At 48.0% G+C, this 11,804-nt stretch overlaps 4 protein-coding genes across 4 annotated transcripts; 1 reads left to right on the forward strand and 3 right to left on the reverse strand.

The window, feature by feature from the left end:
- Nucleotides 1-753: 753 nt before the first annotated feature.
- PEX2_039150 (polynucleotide adenylyltransferase) lies at nt 754-3,014 on the reverse strand (the record flags this gene model as incomplete). Its single annotated transcript, XM_016741190.1, has 8 exons — nt 754-807; nt 944-1,061; nt 1,115-1,229; nt 1,278-1,899; nt 1,950-2,161; nt 2,219-2,593; nt 2,657-2,805; nt 2,866-3,014. 8 exons carry the CDS (start codon nt 3,012-3,014, stop codon nt 754-756), a joined length of 1,794 nt encoding a protein of 597 aa, XP_016596684.1.
- Nucleotides 3,015-3,442: 428 nt separating this feature from the next.
- Nucleotides 3,443-4,846, reverse strand: PEX2_039160 (homoserine acetyltransferase family protein; the record flags this gene model as incomplete). The annotated part of the gene is made up of 6 exons (XM_016741191.1): nt 3,443-3,576; nt 3,629-3,708; nt 3,777-3,924; nt 3,981-4,090; nt 4,150-4,645; nt 4,702-4,846. 6 exons carry the CDS (start codon nt 4,844-4,846, stop codon nt 3,443-3,445), a joined length of 1,113 nt encoding a protein of 370 aa, XP_016596685.1.
- An 899-nt stretch (nt 4,847-5,745) lies between these two features.
- PEX2_039170 (flavin reductase family protein) lies at nt 5,746-6,531 on the reverse strand (the record flags this gene model as incomplete). The annotated part of the gene is made up of 1 exon (XM_016741192.1): nt 5,746-6,531. The coding sequence occupies one exon, from the start codon at nt 6,529-6,531 to the stop codon at nt 5,746-5,748; it is 786 nt and encodes a 261-aa protein (XP_016596686.1).
- A 1,845-nt stretch (nt 6,532-8,376) lies between these two features.
- Nucleotides 8,377-11,693, forward strand: PEX2_039180 (fungal specific transcription factor domain-containing protein; the record flags this gene model as incomplete). The annotated part of the gene is made up of 3 exons (XM_016741193.1): nt 8,377-8,492; nt 8,593-8,617; nt 8,703-11,693. The coding sequence occupies 3 exons, from the start codon at nt 8,377-8,379 to the stop codon at nt 11,691-11,693; spliced, it is 3,132 nt and encodes a 1,043-aa protein (XP_016596687.1).
- Nucleotides 11,694-11,804: the final 111 nt, after the last annotated feature.

The raw sequence follows: 11,804 nt of genomic DNA on the forward strand, positions 1-11,804 counted from the left end.
TAGAGGCATTTATACTAGCAATTTCTGGGGGAAAGAATTAATTGCTAAATCATTGATAGTGAAGTATAAAAGTACATATATGGAAGAGGCATAAACCGCCCGGAGCCGTGATACAATGTTGCGGTTACTGACTATGTAATAGTGATCTACCCATTAGTTATATCTAGAAGGAAGGGAAATAGCCAAGCGTAATATTACTGGAATATAATCAACAAAGCGAGACGCAATTTTTGGATTATGTGTAGCCCACATATTGTGGGACACGTCCTTGCATTCAACTATCTGAACTATCTTCAAGATGGCGAATGAATATGCCCACCTGGGCAGAGGGGATCCGCCTATTCCACCGACAACAAAATACTACACCAACTAAATAGACGAGATAATGAATAAATCCGGCCCATATACAGATGCGCCGAGAGAAATATGCCCCAGTAAGAGGTCAAGTGCCAAAGGGCGGGGAGAAAGAAAGGTGTCTAGTCTAGCTGTTGGGCAAGCAACGCAAAAGACAAAAGACAAAAGACGAAGAGAAGAACGAACCAACCTTATGCTTCGAGAGCACGGGACGTTCACTGTAGAGAAGGGTAACACTCAAAGATGGCGAGGATTTAGATGTTCGGTTGATCGAGGTAGAACTGCAAACTGCAATATTAGGTCAGAGACCACAAGCAATTTGAGGTTCTGGTATCAACTTGATGTTGGGGACCAGCCCCGGCGGGATGGAGGGAGCAAAGGGGAGAGAGAGGGGGTCGTTCAGGCGGGAGTTGCGGAGGTAACTTGGCGTTTCGCGGCTCCTTCGGTTGAACCCTGGGAATCGGAGTTGGTATTAGTTATTCTTAGTTGTCGACATCCTGGGGATTTGTTTCGCACGGCGTTGGATCACGGGTTCCAGGGTTGATGTTTTGCCAGGTTAGGCCGATCTCACTCGCTTTGGGACACTTACGTCCAACTCGCCAATGCTGCGTTTCTGGCCGGCTGTCTCTGACCGTTTGGTAACTTTCTTCTTTGGCCGAGAGGCCCGGGTCTCACCGGGTTGGAAGACATCGTCGGGCAAATCAAAGCTACAGAGGTTTAAATTAAATCCACACAAGTCAAAGACAGAGGAGAAACTTACCTGCGAACATGGGTGACGGCCAACTCCATGACTTCTTCCTGATATCCTGGCCATGAGGTGCAAGTTGACTTGAAAATCTGTGAGTCGGTTGATATATCCAGAGATCGCGATTGGCCTTGAAAAAAAAGTTAGAAATGCCAAATAGGGAGAGTGATGCGATTACCTGGCTCCAGAGGTTTCAGCTCCAGGCCGATATAATAAGTCGTCGTGTAGACAGTCTGGCCATCATTATCAACCGTGCCCTCGATCTTACCCTCGGCCGGGCCCGGGACCTCTGCGTTTTCGAGGGTGTTCTGGACTGCGGCTTGATGAGCAGCATCCTTAGTCTCATCAGTCATCGCGGTCTTTGTGCCTTTAGCCTGATGTTGTGTAGACCCATTTTTGACTGCTTCCATTTCTTTCTCGTTCTTGATGAGATGAATTCTTTCAAATCCCTTAGGGAATGGGTGGGCTACTGCAACAATTGGCTTTCGATCTAGAGCGCCAACGAGGTGACGCAGTTTGGACTCCACAAGACCAGACCACACGGACTCGGCCTCCTTGGTCTTGCTAGAAGCAGTGATGCTGAGATAGTACTTATAATCGTGGGTGAAGAATGTGTGGCGCGCAAACAGATCCTGCCACGAGAGCTGCTTCATGAAGATCTTGTCGACCATGTCACCACCTCGCTGTAGCTCCCTGAGAATAACAGCCTTGGTGGACATGCTGATGTTGTGGGTCGCACACATGGATGGATACGCAGGAGTGATGATGGGCATAAGGTGGAATCGATCGCCATGGTAAATCTGATAGTTCTTAGCCCATGTCGTCAGCGAAAGCAGTGCTTCGTGCTTACCTTTGGGTTCCAGACTTTTATCTGAAGGGGTCCATCCTCAATCTGCTTCAATAAGACAGGCTGCGGCCAATTCCACTTGTTCATGATCCTGAAGAACTTTCCCACAATAACAGAGCCAGTTGCTTGCGGGTATAGTTGGCAAACCCGAGCTACTAGCATCGCCCATGCAACACCACCAGGGAATCCGACAATGTTTGAGTATATCGCTCGTCCTATACAGATAATTAGACAATTTGGATAGTGATAAACAAAAACCAAGTGACACTTACGCTGGGCCCAGAGTTTGATAGCACGCAATGCAAGGCGGAATGTCTTTTGTTGGGGAACAAGCTCAAGTATTTCATCTGTGACACGAGTTCCATTCAGCGATCGCACTTCTCGTTCATCCAATCCTCTGAGATAATCATTATTCTTCAAATCCAGGTTCATCGGGATGGAGGGAATAACGAGGCGGGCAAAAATCAGATCAATACTGATTCCACACAGCTCAAGCTTGATGATTGGAACGAACGCATCGGGCACGGGAGTCATCTTTTCGATTGCTCCTTCGGAAGCCATTCTTTGGAGGATAGGGGGAAATTCAGCGAAGAAATCATCGATCAGGACATGCTTAGGTCCAACGACTAGGGTATCGATATCGGAGCCTGCAAGCAATCATCGTCAATAGAGGCATGGGAGCTTGGATGCATACATAGCTCAACACTTACCTGGTCCGTAGACACCCAGTCTATAACTCCCATACGTGAAGATTTTACCCCCAGAAGCCTCAACAGCAGCAGGAGAAAGACCCTTTTTGCGACTGACGACTTGAACAAATTCCACTGTGACGCGCTGAAGTAACTGGAGCACTTGTTTTCTATTCCGCGATTATCAGTTTCGGGGCTCTGGTGCTTTCTTTGTTGAAATGCGAACACACCTCCGTTCCGTTTCAGTCGGTAGCTCGAAGTTGTTCTGGGCTTTGAGCTCGGCAATGAGATCGTCGTTCGCCGAAAGCTCATCCTTGGTCGGCAGCACGGTCGATATCGGAGGTGTAACACCCCATTGTCGGACAGGTGGCGTCGCCATTGTGGGGAGGAAGCCGAGATGGTAATATTCGAGATATAGTCTCACAAGCCGTGTGAAGATAGGGATTAGATAACGAGAGCAGAGTTGTCGACGAGCTTCCGAGGCAAGCAGCCCAGGAAGAAAATTAGGTGCTGCTGGGAAAGTGAGAACAATCAATGAGAAACAAATGCAATTCCTGAGCGAAACGGGAAGTAAAGACAGAAACAGGGAGAGAAATGGAATTGAAGAAGGAAGTTGGTCGCCGCGCAAGGTTCATCGGCGCTTCTAGGGCCCCGGGCAGGTGCTTACTCATCATCACATGATCAATATCTATCTACTTTTTTTTGGCGACGACGAGCTAACGTTACGATTTTCACCCATTAGGAGATCTTATTCATTGCTAATTTCTTATTAGAATGCTACATTGTCGTAATTCATGACTTCTCTAGTCAATTGAGCGTGCTCTGGAGCTTCTTGGCCAGAGAATTGACACCATCCCCTTCGTTGTCTGCAAAAAATTGAGTGAGCTTGTTATCAAGCCATGCAACATCCTCTGCACTATCGCCTGGACCTCCTGCCCAATCTATTCACTGAGTTAGCTTTATGCTTACTTGGAAACTAAATTGTGTACTCACGACCCCAGATAGAAGGGAATATATCCAGTGTTCCAATGCCTGGCTTCATGGAAGCAACCTCGTACTCCGAATCCTCAGGCCTAATAAGATGTAATTCTCAGGTCAGGCTCATTTCATACCAAAGGAAAAATGGAACACTCCAACTTACGGAAAATAAAGATCGGTTTTTGACGGCAAAACTAGCGCTTTTGCTTTGATGGATGCCATCGCCTTTTCAAAGTCCCCATTGTATGGATCTTGCTGCGAGACATCACCAATTTGCCAAGTTTGTAGCAACACTAGCAAATTTTCGGGTTCTTTGAAGCATTTGTCAGTTCTCTAATACGACTGATTCATTGGGATCAAACACCACCTTTGGAACAAGCCCATTTCTCCCAGAAGTTGACCATGAAGTCTTCAAGTCCCTTGAAACCCAACACGGTTTCATACAACTTGTGTCGATAAAAGGCCTGACTGAATCCCCTGTTTCGAGTGTATCAGATGGGAAACAAAAATTCGAAGCTCAACACAGAATTTCTTACCATCCAGCATACACACGGCCCAACGCCTTGAGGCCAACATCCTTCTCTTCGGCAGTCCAAGCATGCGCTTCGGCCGTCTCTCTATTGAGGCCAATCGCTCCCGATCCCGCAGATCGGCTCTTCTTCACCGCAATCAAGGAGCTTTTGACACCTTCAAGGAAGACCTGGTTGTGCACCGAGGTTTTCGCAGCGGTACAAGAGGGGACCACGATATCCATGAAGTCAGGATACTGCGTTGCCCACTGGAAAGCCTGGGCTCCTCCCATAGACCAGCCAATAACAGCGCGCAAATGCGTGATGCCCATGTGTTTGGTAACAAGCTCATGCTGCGCCCGCACATTGTCGTAAAATGACACCTTTGGGAATGGCCCGGGGCTTGGCTGGTTGGACGGAGAGGAGGACTGGCCATTTCCGAACAGGGCTGGAACTATTATGAAGAAATTGTTCGGGTTCAGGAGCTTGTCGTCTCCGATCAACCAGAAGTTGTCGGAGAGAGCTAGAGGTATTATTAGAGCAGTGTTGGGGATACTGTAGGATCGCATCTAGACATACCTCCGGAAAACCAAGTTGGATAGACGATTGCTGGAAATTTGGGATCGCCGAATGTCTTGTATGCGATATGCGCATCCTCAATTTTCTCCCCGCTCTGAAGCTCCCAGTCTCCAAGCTTGAAAGTTTCGTATTGCTCCTGTGACATAATTGCGCTCTTTTCTTTTCAGGTGGAAGCAAAATGAAATGGGTTGTGCTTTGATAAGTGGGCGTCCTGCGATTTATAGTTGGAGATACTTATCAACCCCGCTCCATCCTCCGCACGAGATACGGCTTGAGTCGGAGCTGCTTATCCTCCGTCAATTTGACATCTTTAGTGTGAAACATCTTCCCATGGATCGTTTTGAGCCAAGGTTAGAAGCTTCGGCGAGATATCAAGTAAGCATCTAGGATATGTTGCATCCATATATCTGTAGATTTAAGCTAAAATTAGTCAGGCACGTTCCGAGCCCTTGAGCTAGGTAAACGGTTCGGCCCCGTGCTCATAATCCCTCCACCGGGGTCGCGCCGGCCCCCGGGGCACCACAATAGCCCGGGAGCGCGGCGGACATAGAAATCCAACACATACATTAGTTAGGTACCTACGTAGTAGATATCTACGTAAATAGGTGTCAATATATATCATATGTATTAGGCCAGTTTATTGCAGCCAGTGCGCCACTTCGTATTTTCCCATAGTAAAAATATAGATAATTCGAAGCATAGGGAGAGAGAATAGTCGGCCGTTTATACAGCCTTACCATGTCCTTTTTTCAGTGGACTTTTCCCCAGTCTTTTAAGACATTTTCTTTCAATATCTCCCCCCATTATTATTTGTGAAAAGGTGTAAAATGAGGTAGATCCTAAACTAGAGTACTGGCAGTAAAAGACTGCCGTAGTGCGTATACTTACTATTGGTTTCCAGATTGTGCATCAATCAAAGTTATACAAGCTGATTTGCTTCACGCTGTATAGGTTGGCTATATGAGTTCAGAATCTATATACTCTTCTTCACCCCAAATCTCTATATGACAAAGCTCCTTGATTTGAAACCCGTGGGCCAGAGCCCTAAAACTGCGGTCTAGGGATCTCCATGGCCTCCGTGGTTCGACCATACGAGATACCACCTAGGCGACTGATAGGCTTGAGAACCTTCAAATCGACGACATTCCTTTCCTCGTTGATAGCATCATCTCTAACCCAGAAACGAACGCCCTCAATAATAGCAAGCACACCCGATTTCTTCCCCGGGGTGACCCGACTTTCAAACTCCTTCAACTCAACGAGCTTGCCCTCAATAGAAAGAATGGACTCCTTCACACGGGCGGGCTTCACAACGGAGGTAGGTGCCTGGTGCAGGCCCGAAGTCTCCCACTCGGAGACACCATAAGGGGCATTGATAGCAGTAGAGTTGGCCGCTTCAATGAAATGTTCCGAGATAATGTTGATAACACACTCCCCAGTCTCGCTGAGGTTCCTCAATGAATCCTTCGCTCTCTCCATCGAACCAGAAAAGCCAACCGTGAAGAGCGGCGGGTCATGATTGATGACCTGTGCGTAGCTGAACGGAGCGAGGTTTGTAGTCTTGCCGTCCGCAGACTGAGTACTGACGAGTGCGATCGGTCGTGGGACCATTCCTGAAATCAGGAACTTATAGTTCGAGGCCACGGGGCGGCCCTCCTCATTGGGGTCGATCTCGACGTGGTCTTTCTCCAAGCTCTCGCCGTTGTCATTCGCGCCATCGCCTTCTTTCCATGCGGGGTTTGGGGACTTGGTGTATGTGATCTCGGCGTCGCGGCGGAAGTCTGGCCGCGAGGCTTGGGTTTTCTCGAATTCCGAGCCGACTTTTAACATTGTGTAGGTGTGGCTAAATAGTCGAGTGGGGTAATTTGTTCGGAATGGTGCGCGGGTTGTTGTGAGGCGATTAGCACTTGAGATTATAAATCAGCTGTGCTGTTCAGTTGTGCATGTGGGCTGCCCCGCGTAGCAGGTGTGGTGACGAGAGGGTCACCTCCGTCATGCTTGCTAGAAAGTGAGGGCATTGAACAACTTACTAAGATTGCAAGAATGAGAGCCGACGAGTATTTCGGTAGGTGAATCCAAGTAGACACATAGAGACGATGGAGGCAGTTCTTTGATTTCATGAAATCCTTATCGCATTTACTATCTCTAATTCAAGCTTCGGTCGCAGCTTAGTGCCACGGATGAACTTGCTGTAAATGCATATCACCACGCACTTTATGTTGCATTATTCCAAATAAAGTGCGTGGATATATTTCATATACCGACTATCGGGCCGACTCCGGGGATATCCCCGAGGAACAGTGCCCTGGAGAGATCAAACCGAGTCACGTCATAGTCCTTCCAAGATTTAATCCACGCCTCTGCTTAGTGAGCTCCAACAGATTATCGTGAATTTGTTTACTGTATAGATCAAAAAACTTGAAATCACTAATAGCGAATATACAAATCTCAAGGTTATCTATTTCTCTCCGGTCATAAAGATCAAATTATGTAGTTCTCTTTACATCCTGATTCCAGAAACGTTGAAAATGACACCCAGAAGCACCAGGGCAAGAATGACCAACAATAATAACGACGCCCAAAGAGTTTAGAACAGACGGTAAAGAATAAGAAATTTCCTATAAATGACCGGTTAAAAGCACCGTTCACCTGACCTTCTGGAAAAATGCCCATGTGGACCTTTCAGTAAATACATATGGGTACTCCGTACTGTACATGTATTCTAGAATCTTTCAGGGAGGGATTTCCCTGTTTGGGAACATCACCAAGCCATCGATAATAAGCTTAAATATACGTATGTACATAGGTAGCAATCTTAGAACCGAAGCGACAACCATTCTAAATGTTCCCTGGTATATATGTATATTTATTTTATTGTTGCTAAGAAAAATATTAAACATGCTTCCTAAATTGATATACATACATACTCCCGTAAAACGTGGGGGAGTGAAATACGGGCCACAAACCCACTCTCCCCATAAAAGCTCCATATGCCCCGAAGTCTGGACTCCAGATACTCGGAGTTGATGCGACCAATTTCAATGTTTTGATCCTGTTCTTGGTTGTTCTAATTCATAAAAATCCATTGTATCTTATTTGCGTCTCCTCTTTATTTTCTACGTACATATATGTATTTCTACTTCAAGGAGTAAAACGATTACAGTACTATATGATTATATGATATATAAAAACACAGGGATCGCCCCAGACATCCCATGACCCGATTTTCCCGAACGGGGATGGTGTGGCTCTGTTTCCGGCGTAGCGGTCAAGGGGGGGAAACCGACTCCGATGTTTTCGATCAAAACATTACCTTACACAAATACATCGTGAGATTTCTAGAAGAGGTCGGAAATGTAAAATATGCCCTTAGAGTGGCGTAGTACAAGCGAGGGCAATCACGAGGGCTTATCGACTCCCCTCTTCCCCCAACTTTTCTCCCTTGAACACTTCACACATACCACTTTTTGATCCCTTATTGGCCTTGAATATTGGCCTCCGTTTATTTCCTCCTAATGAAGTTTTCGCTATTGCGCACCTTCTCTACTTCAACTGCTCGACCCTCCTCTCTGAACCATAGAATCCAAGCTCCGCGCCGAGCACCTATCGACTCGTTGAAGCTGAAAGTGTGCAGGTACCCAATGGGTCGAGGTCACGGATAATTATTGGCTCGCCATGAGCCCCCCTTCTCCCAAGAAGAAGAATGGCGGCAACCCTTCTGCTCCCAGACAAATCCGCTTTGTCGCAACCGACGGGCAGCCGCAAACCAAGCGCCGCCGCGTTAATGCCGCGTAGGTGGACCCAGGGACCCCATTGAAAATAATTTTGTCGGTCAAGAGGCTGACGTCACTTTTGGTTTGGTGTAGTTGTTTAACATGTCGCCGGCGCAAGATTCGATGTTCCGGTGAACAACCAGGTAGGATGTGCAGAATCTCTCGCTTGCGGATACCTTGCTGACGGGGCATACGAGGGAAGTATGTAAGACTTGCTCCGACTACAAGCATGTCTGCCTCGGATACACCGAATCGACCGCGCACCTGCGAACGCAGTCCGACTCCGCATCTCGAGCGCCGCCGCGCCTTTCGGCTCCGAACGAATTGACAAGCCAGCATGCTTCCCGGGCAATTGAAAGCAGCTCCCCCGAACCAGTGCCCACAACGATACCCAGGGGCCCCACAGATAACTCAACCAAGACCAAACCGCCCGGATCAATGTATATCTCTGCTTTTGGGGATACGCCTTCACTCGCGAACAAGGAATTGGATACACAAGCTATTGGGGACAGTCCAGCGAGTGGTCGTACTTCTGTGAGCTCAGGGAGTCGCACGCATGTCCCGTATTTTCGATACTTCGGCCCTACCGCGATTGTGCCGGGGTTTAAACAAATGGTTGTGCAGGTTCGAGGTTCTCGCAAGAGTAACCCGTCTACGTCCTCAGACTCTCCCTCTCCTCTTCGGAGCCCTAAACCGTCCAATATTCCCACAAGACCTCTGGCCAATACCGCAGATAATCGGGACAGTCGTGATGCGAATATCCCATTTTATGACCGAGATGATACACTTCCAGTTTCGAATCTTGTATCCCATTTGTGCGAGCTCTTCTTTGCCCATTTGGGCTGCAGCTTTCCTTTCCTACAAAGAGAAAGATTTCTCCCGGACCTGAAAGAGAAAAAGGTCGACACCATGTTGGTAGATGCAGTGTGCTCCTTGGCTGCGAGATTCTCAATACATCCGTCACTTGGTCCTCCACAGGCTCCTCCTATTGATCGCTCGCAGCCGCCACTCGACGACAAAAAATGGGATCGTGGTCTGCCCTTTGGTCATCGTGCGATGAGCGCTCTCGTCGATTCACTGCCATGTCCAACTCTCTCTGCCGTACAAGCCTGCTTATTACTCGCCTATGAACAATTTGGATCAAATCATGACAGTGGACTCTGGATGTACCTTGGAATATCCATTCGGATGGCACAAGATCTTGGACTGCAGAAGTTCCAAGGTCTCAGATATAATTATGGCAAGAGTGGCGTCACACCGAGTGAAGTGATGACAGGTCACGCTGGGAAACTAAGAGAGGAACAGTACGATGATCTTGATGTGCACCTGACACCCAAGATTACCGCACAGCCTTTAGTTGAGGAACGTGCACGGGAGCGCGAACGGGTAGACTCATTCTGGAGCATCTTTTTCCTAGACAGAGTCATCTCTTCGGGGACTGGGAGGCCAGTGACACTACGCGACGAGGATATTGAGCTCTGCTTCCCTCTTCAGTCTGAATCCCAGCTACCAAATGGGTGGCCCGCGCCTTTCCCACCGCTTATTCGGATCATTCATCTGTACGGCCGGGTGACCGACCTTATTAATGGCATTCAGGATGTCAAGCTCGTCACACCGGATACGTTGAAGATGTTAGCTGGGATGGAAAGCGATCTGACTGGCATCTATCAACGCTTGTCCCCAAGACTTCATTTCAACGCAGCCAATTTTCAAGCCTATGTCAAAGCTAAGGAAGGAACAAACTTCATTCTTCTCCATTTTTGGTTCCATACTCTGATCGTTCTCCTTCACCAACCGACGTTGTTGAACTCATTTGGTGGATCAATCCAACATCTTTACCCGAATAGTCGTGAGCTGTCGATGTCATCTGCCAAAACAATTGCCGATATTTTATCCTTCTCGGAGCTTGTTGATGGGAAAAGCTTCATTGGCAATCCTTTCACGAGTCAGCCGATGTACATTGCGGCGTGCGCGTTCCTCATGGAAAGTGCTTACTATGCGTCTCCATCCTCGGAAGCTAGATCAAACCAACCTCAGCCATTGTTGGCGAATCAATCTAGTGGGTTTGTGATGCCCACGATGGAGTCTTCGCATGGGACAGAACGGAAGTCTACGGCGAGACATATCCTGCTTGCTTCTGCCGCGAAAGAGAATTACCAGCGGTGTTATAAGGCTTTGAAAGCACTCAATACGTATTGGGAAGGCACTGGATATATTTTGACGGTGTTGGATCAGAAGGCCAAGGGAATTGTCGATCCCCTCCTTTACGCCGTGGAGGACATAGAATTTACGGAAGGTATCGCCCCAGGGCAACACCTTGGAACAGGAGCTTGGCGTTCAGGGAAAACACCGGCGGACTCTGGCTTTGATCCAGAAAGAGCAGCCGGGGTCGCGGATATCCCATCGGAAGGGAAATGGTCACCGCACATTGATCCAAGTCAAGGTTTGTTGGATCCGCTGATACCCATGATTAACATGCCACTAACAGCCTCTGTCTCGACAGCTATCGGATGGTCACTTACAGGAGCAACAAATTCTTCCCAGCCGAACTTGAGTCTACTCTATCAGATGTCGACCACTGAGGCGGAGTCTCCGCCCAGTAGACCAACATACTCGTCGCAGTACAGCCACAGCTACCCAGTCCTACCAGCAAATGTCGGTGAAGGGCCAAGCTCTTCATATTCACAATCTATCGCACCAGCCAGGGCTCACGAAGAAATGACACCCTCCCTCACGACAGAAAATGCTAAATACCCCAATGTTCAATCCAGAACAATTAGCACCGACCCCTCTTATTACATGGAGATGAATCCAACGTATCCTGAGTCAAACACGCGGACAATACACCCCGTACAGACAACACAATCTACTTTTCCTGGGATGCTATCCTCCGGGCTACCAAATTCACATATGGATACTCAGTCCTCCGCCTATAATTACTCGATACCTCCAGCGACAGCCGAGCAGCAATCCAGAAACCAAATGGGGTCTCGCGACCCAGGTGCCGATCTCCAACCGACCATGGATGATGCCAACGGGATGATGATCGGGAGTCACGAGGTGGATATGAACTCCATCCACCATCAAGACTCTTTCCCGTTTGTTAACGGCGAGATCATTCCGTGGCTGGAATACCTGCCCCAAGATGTCCTGAGTTTCTTCGGCGACCATCAAAATTATCCGCTCATGAGCCCTGATGATGTGTCACAGCCTCCGTAATGTTTGATGTTCCTTCTTATCGTACATATTTATACCTTTTGGGCGATTTGCATTTGCCTGTGTTCGAGTGACTGGCTTTTGTTTTTGTCTATATATTTTGGCGAGATGTGC

The sequence above is a fragment of the Penicillium expansum genome (genome assembly GCF_000769745.1).
Source record: "Penicillium expansum strain MD-8 chromosome Unknown contig127, whole genome shotgun sequence".
Lineage (NCBI taxonomy): Eukaryota > Fungi > Ascomycota > Eurotiomycetes > Eurotiales > Aspergillaceae > Penicillium > Penicillium expansum.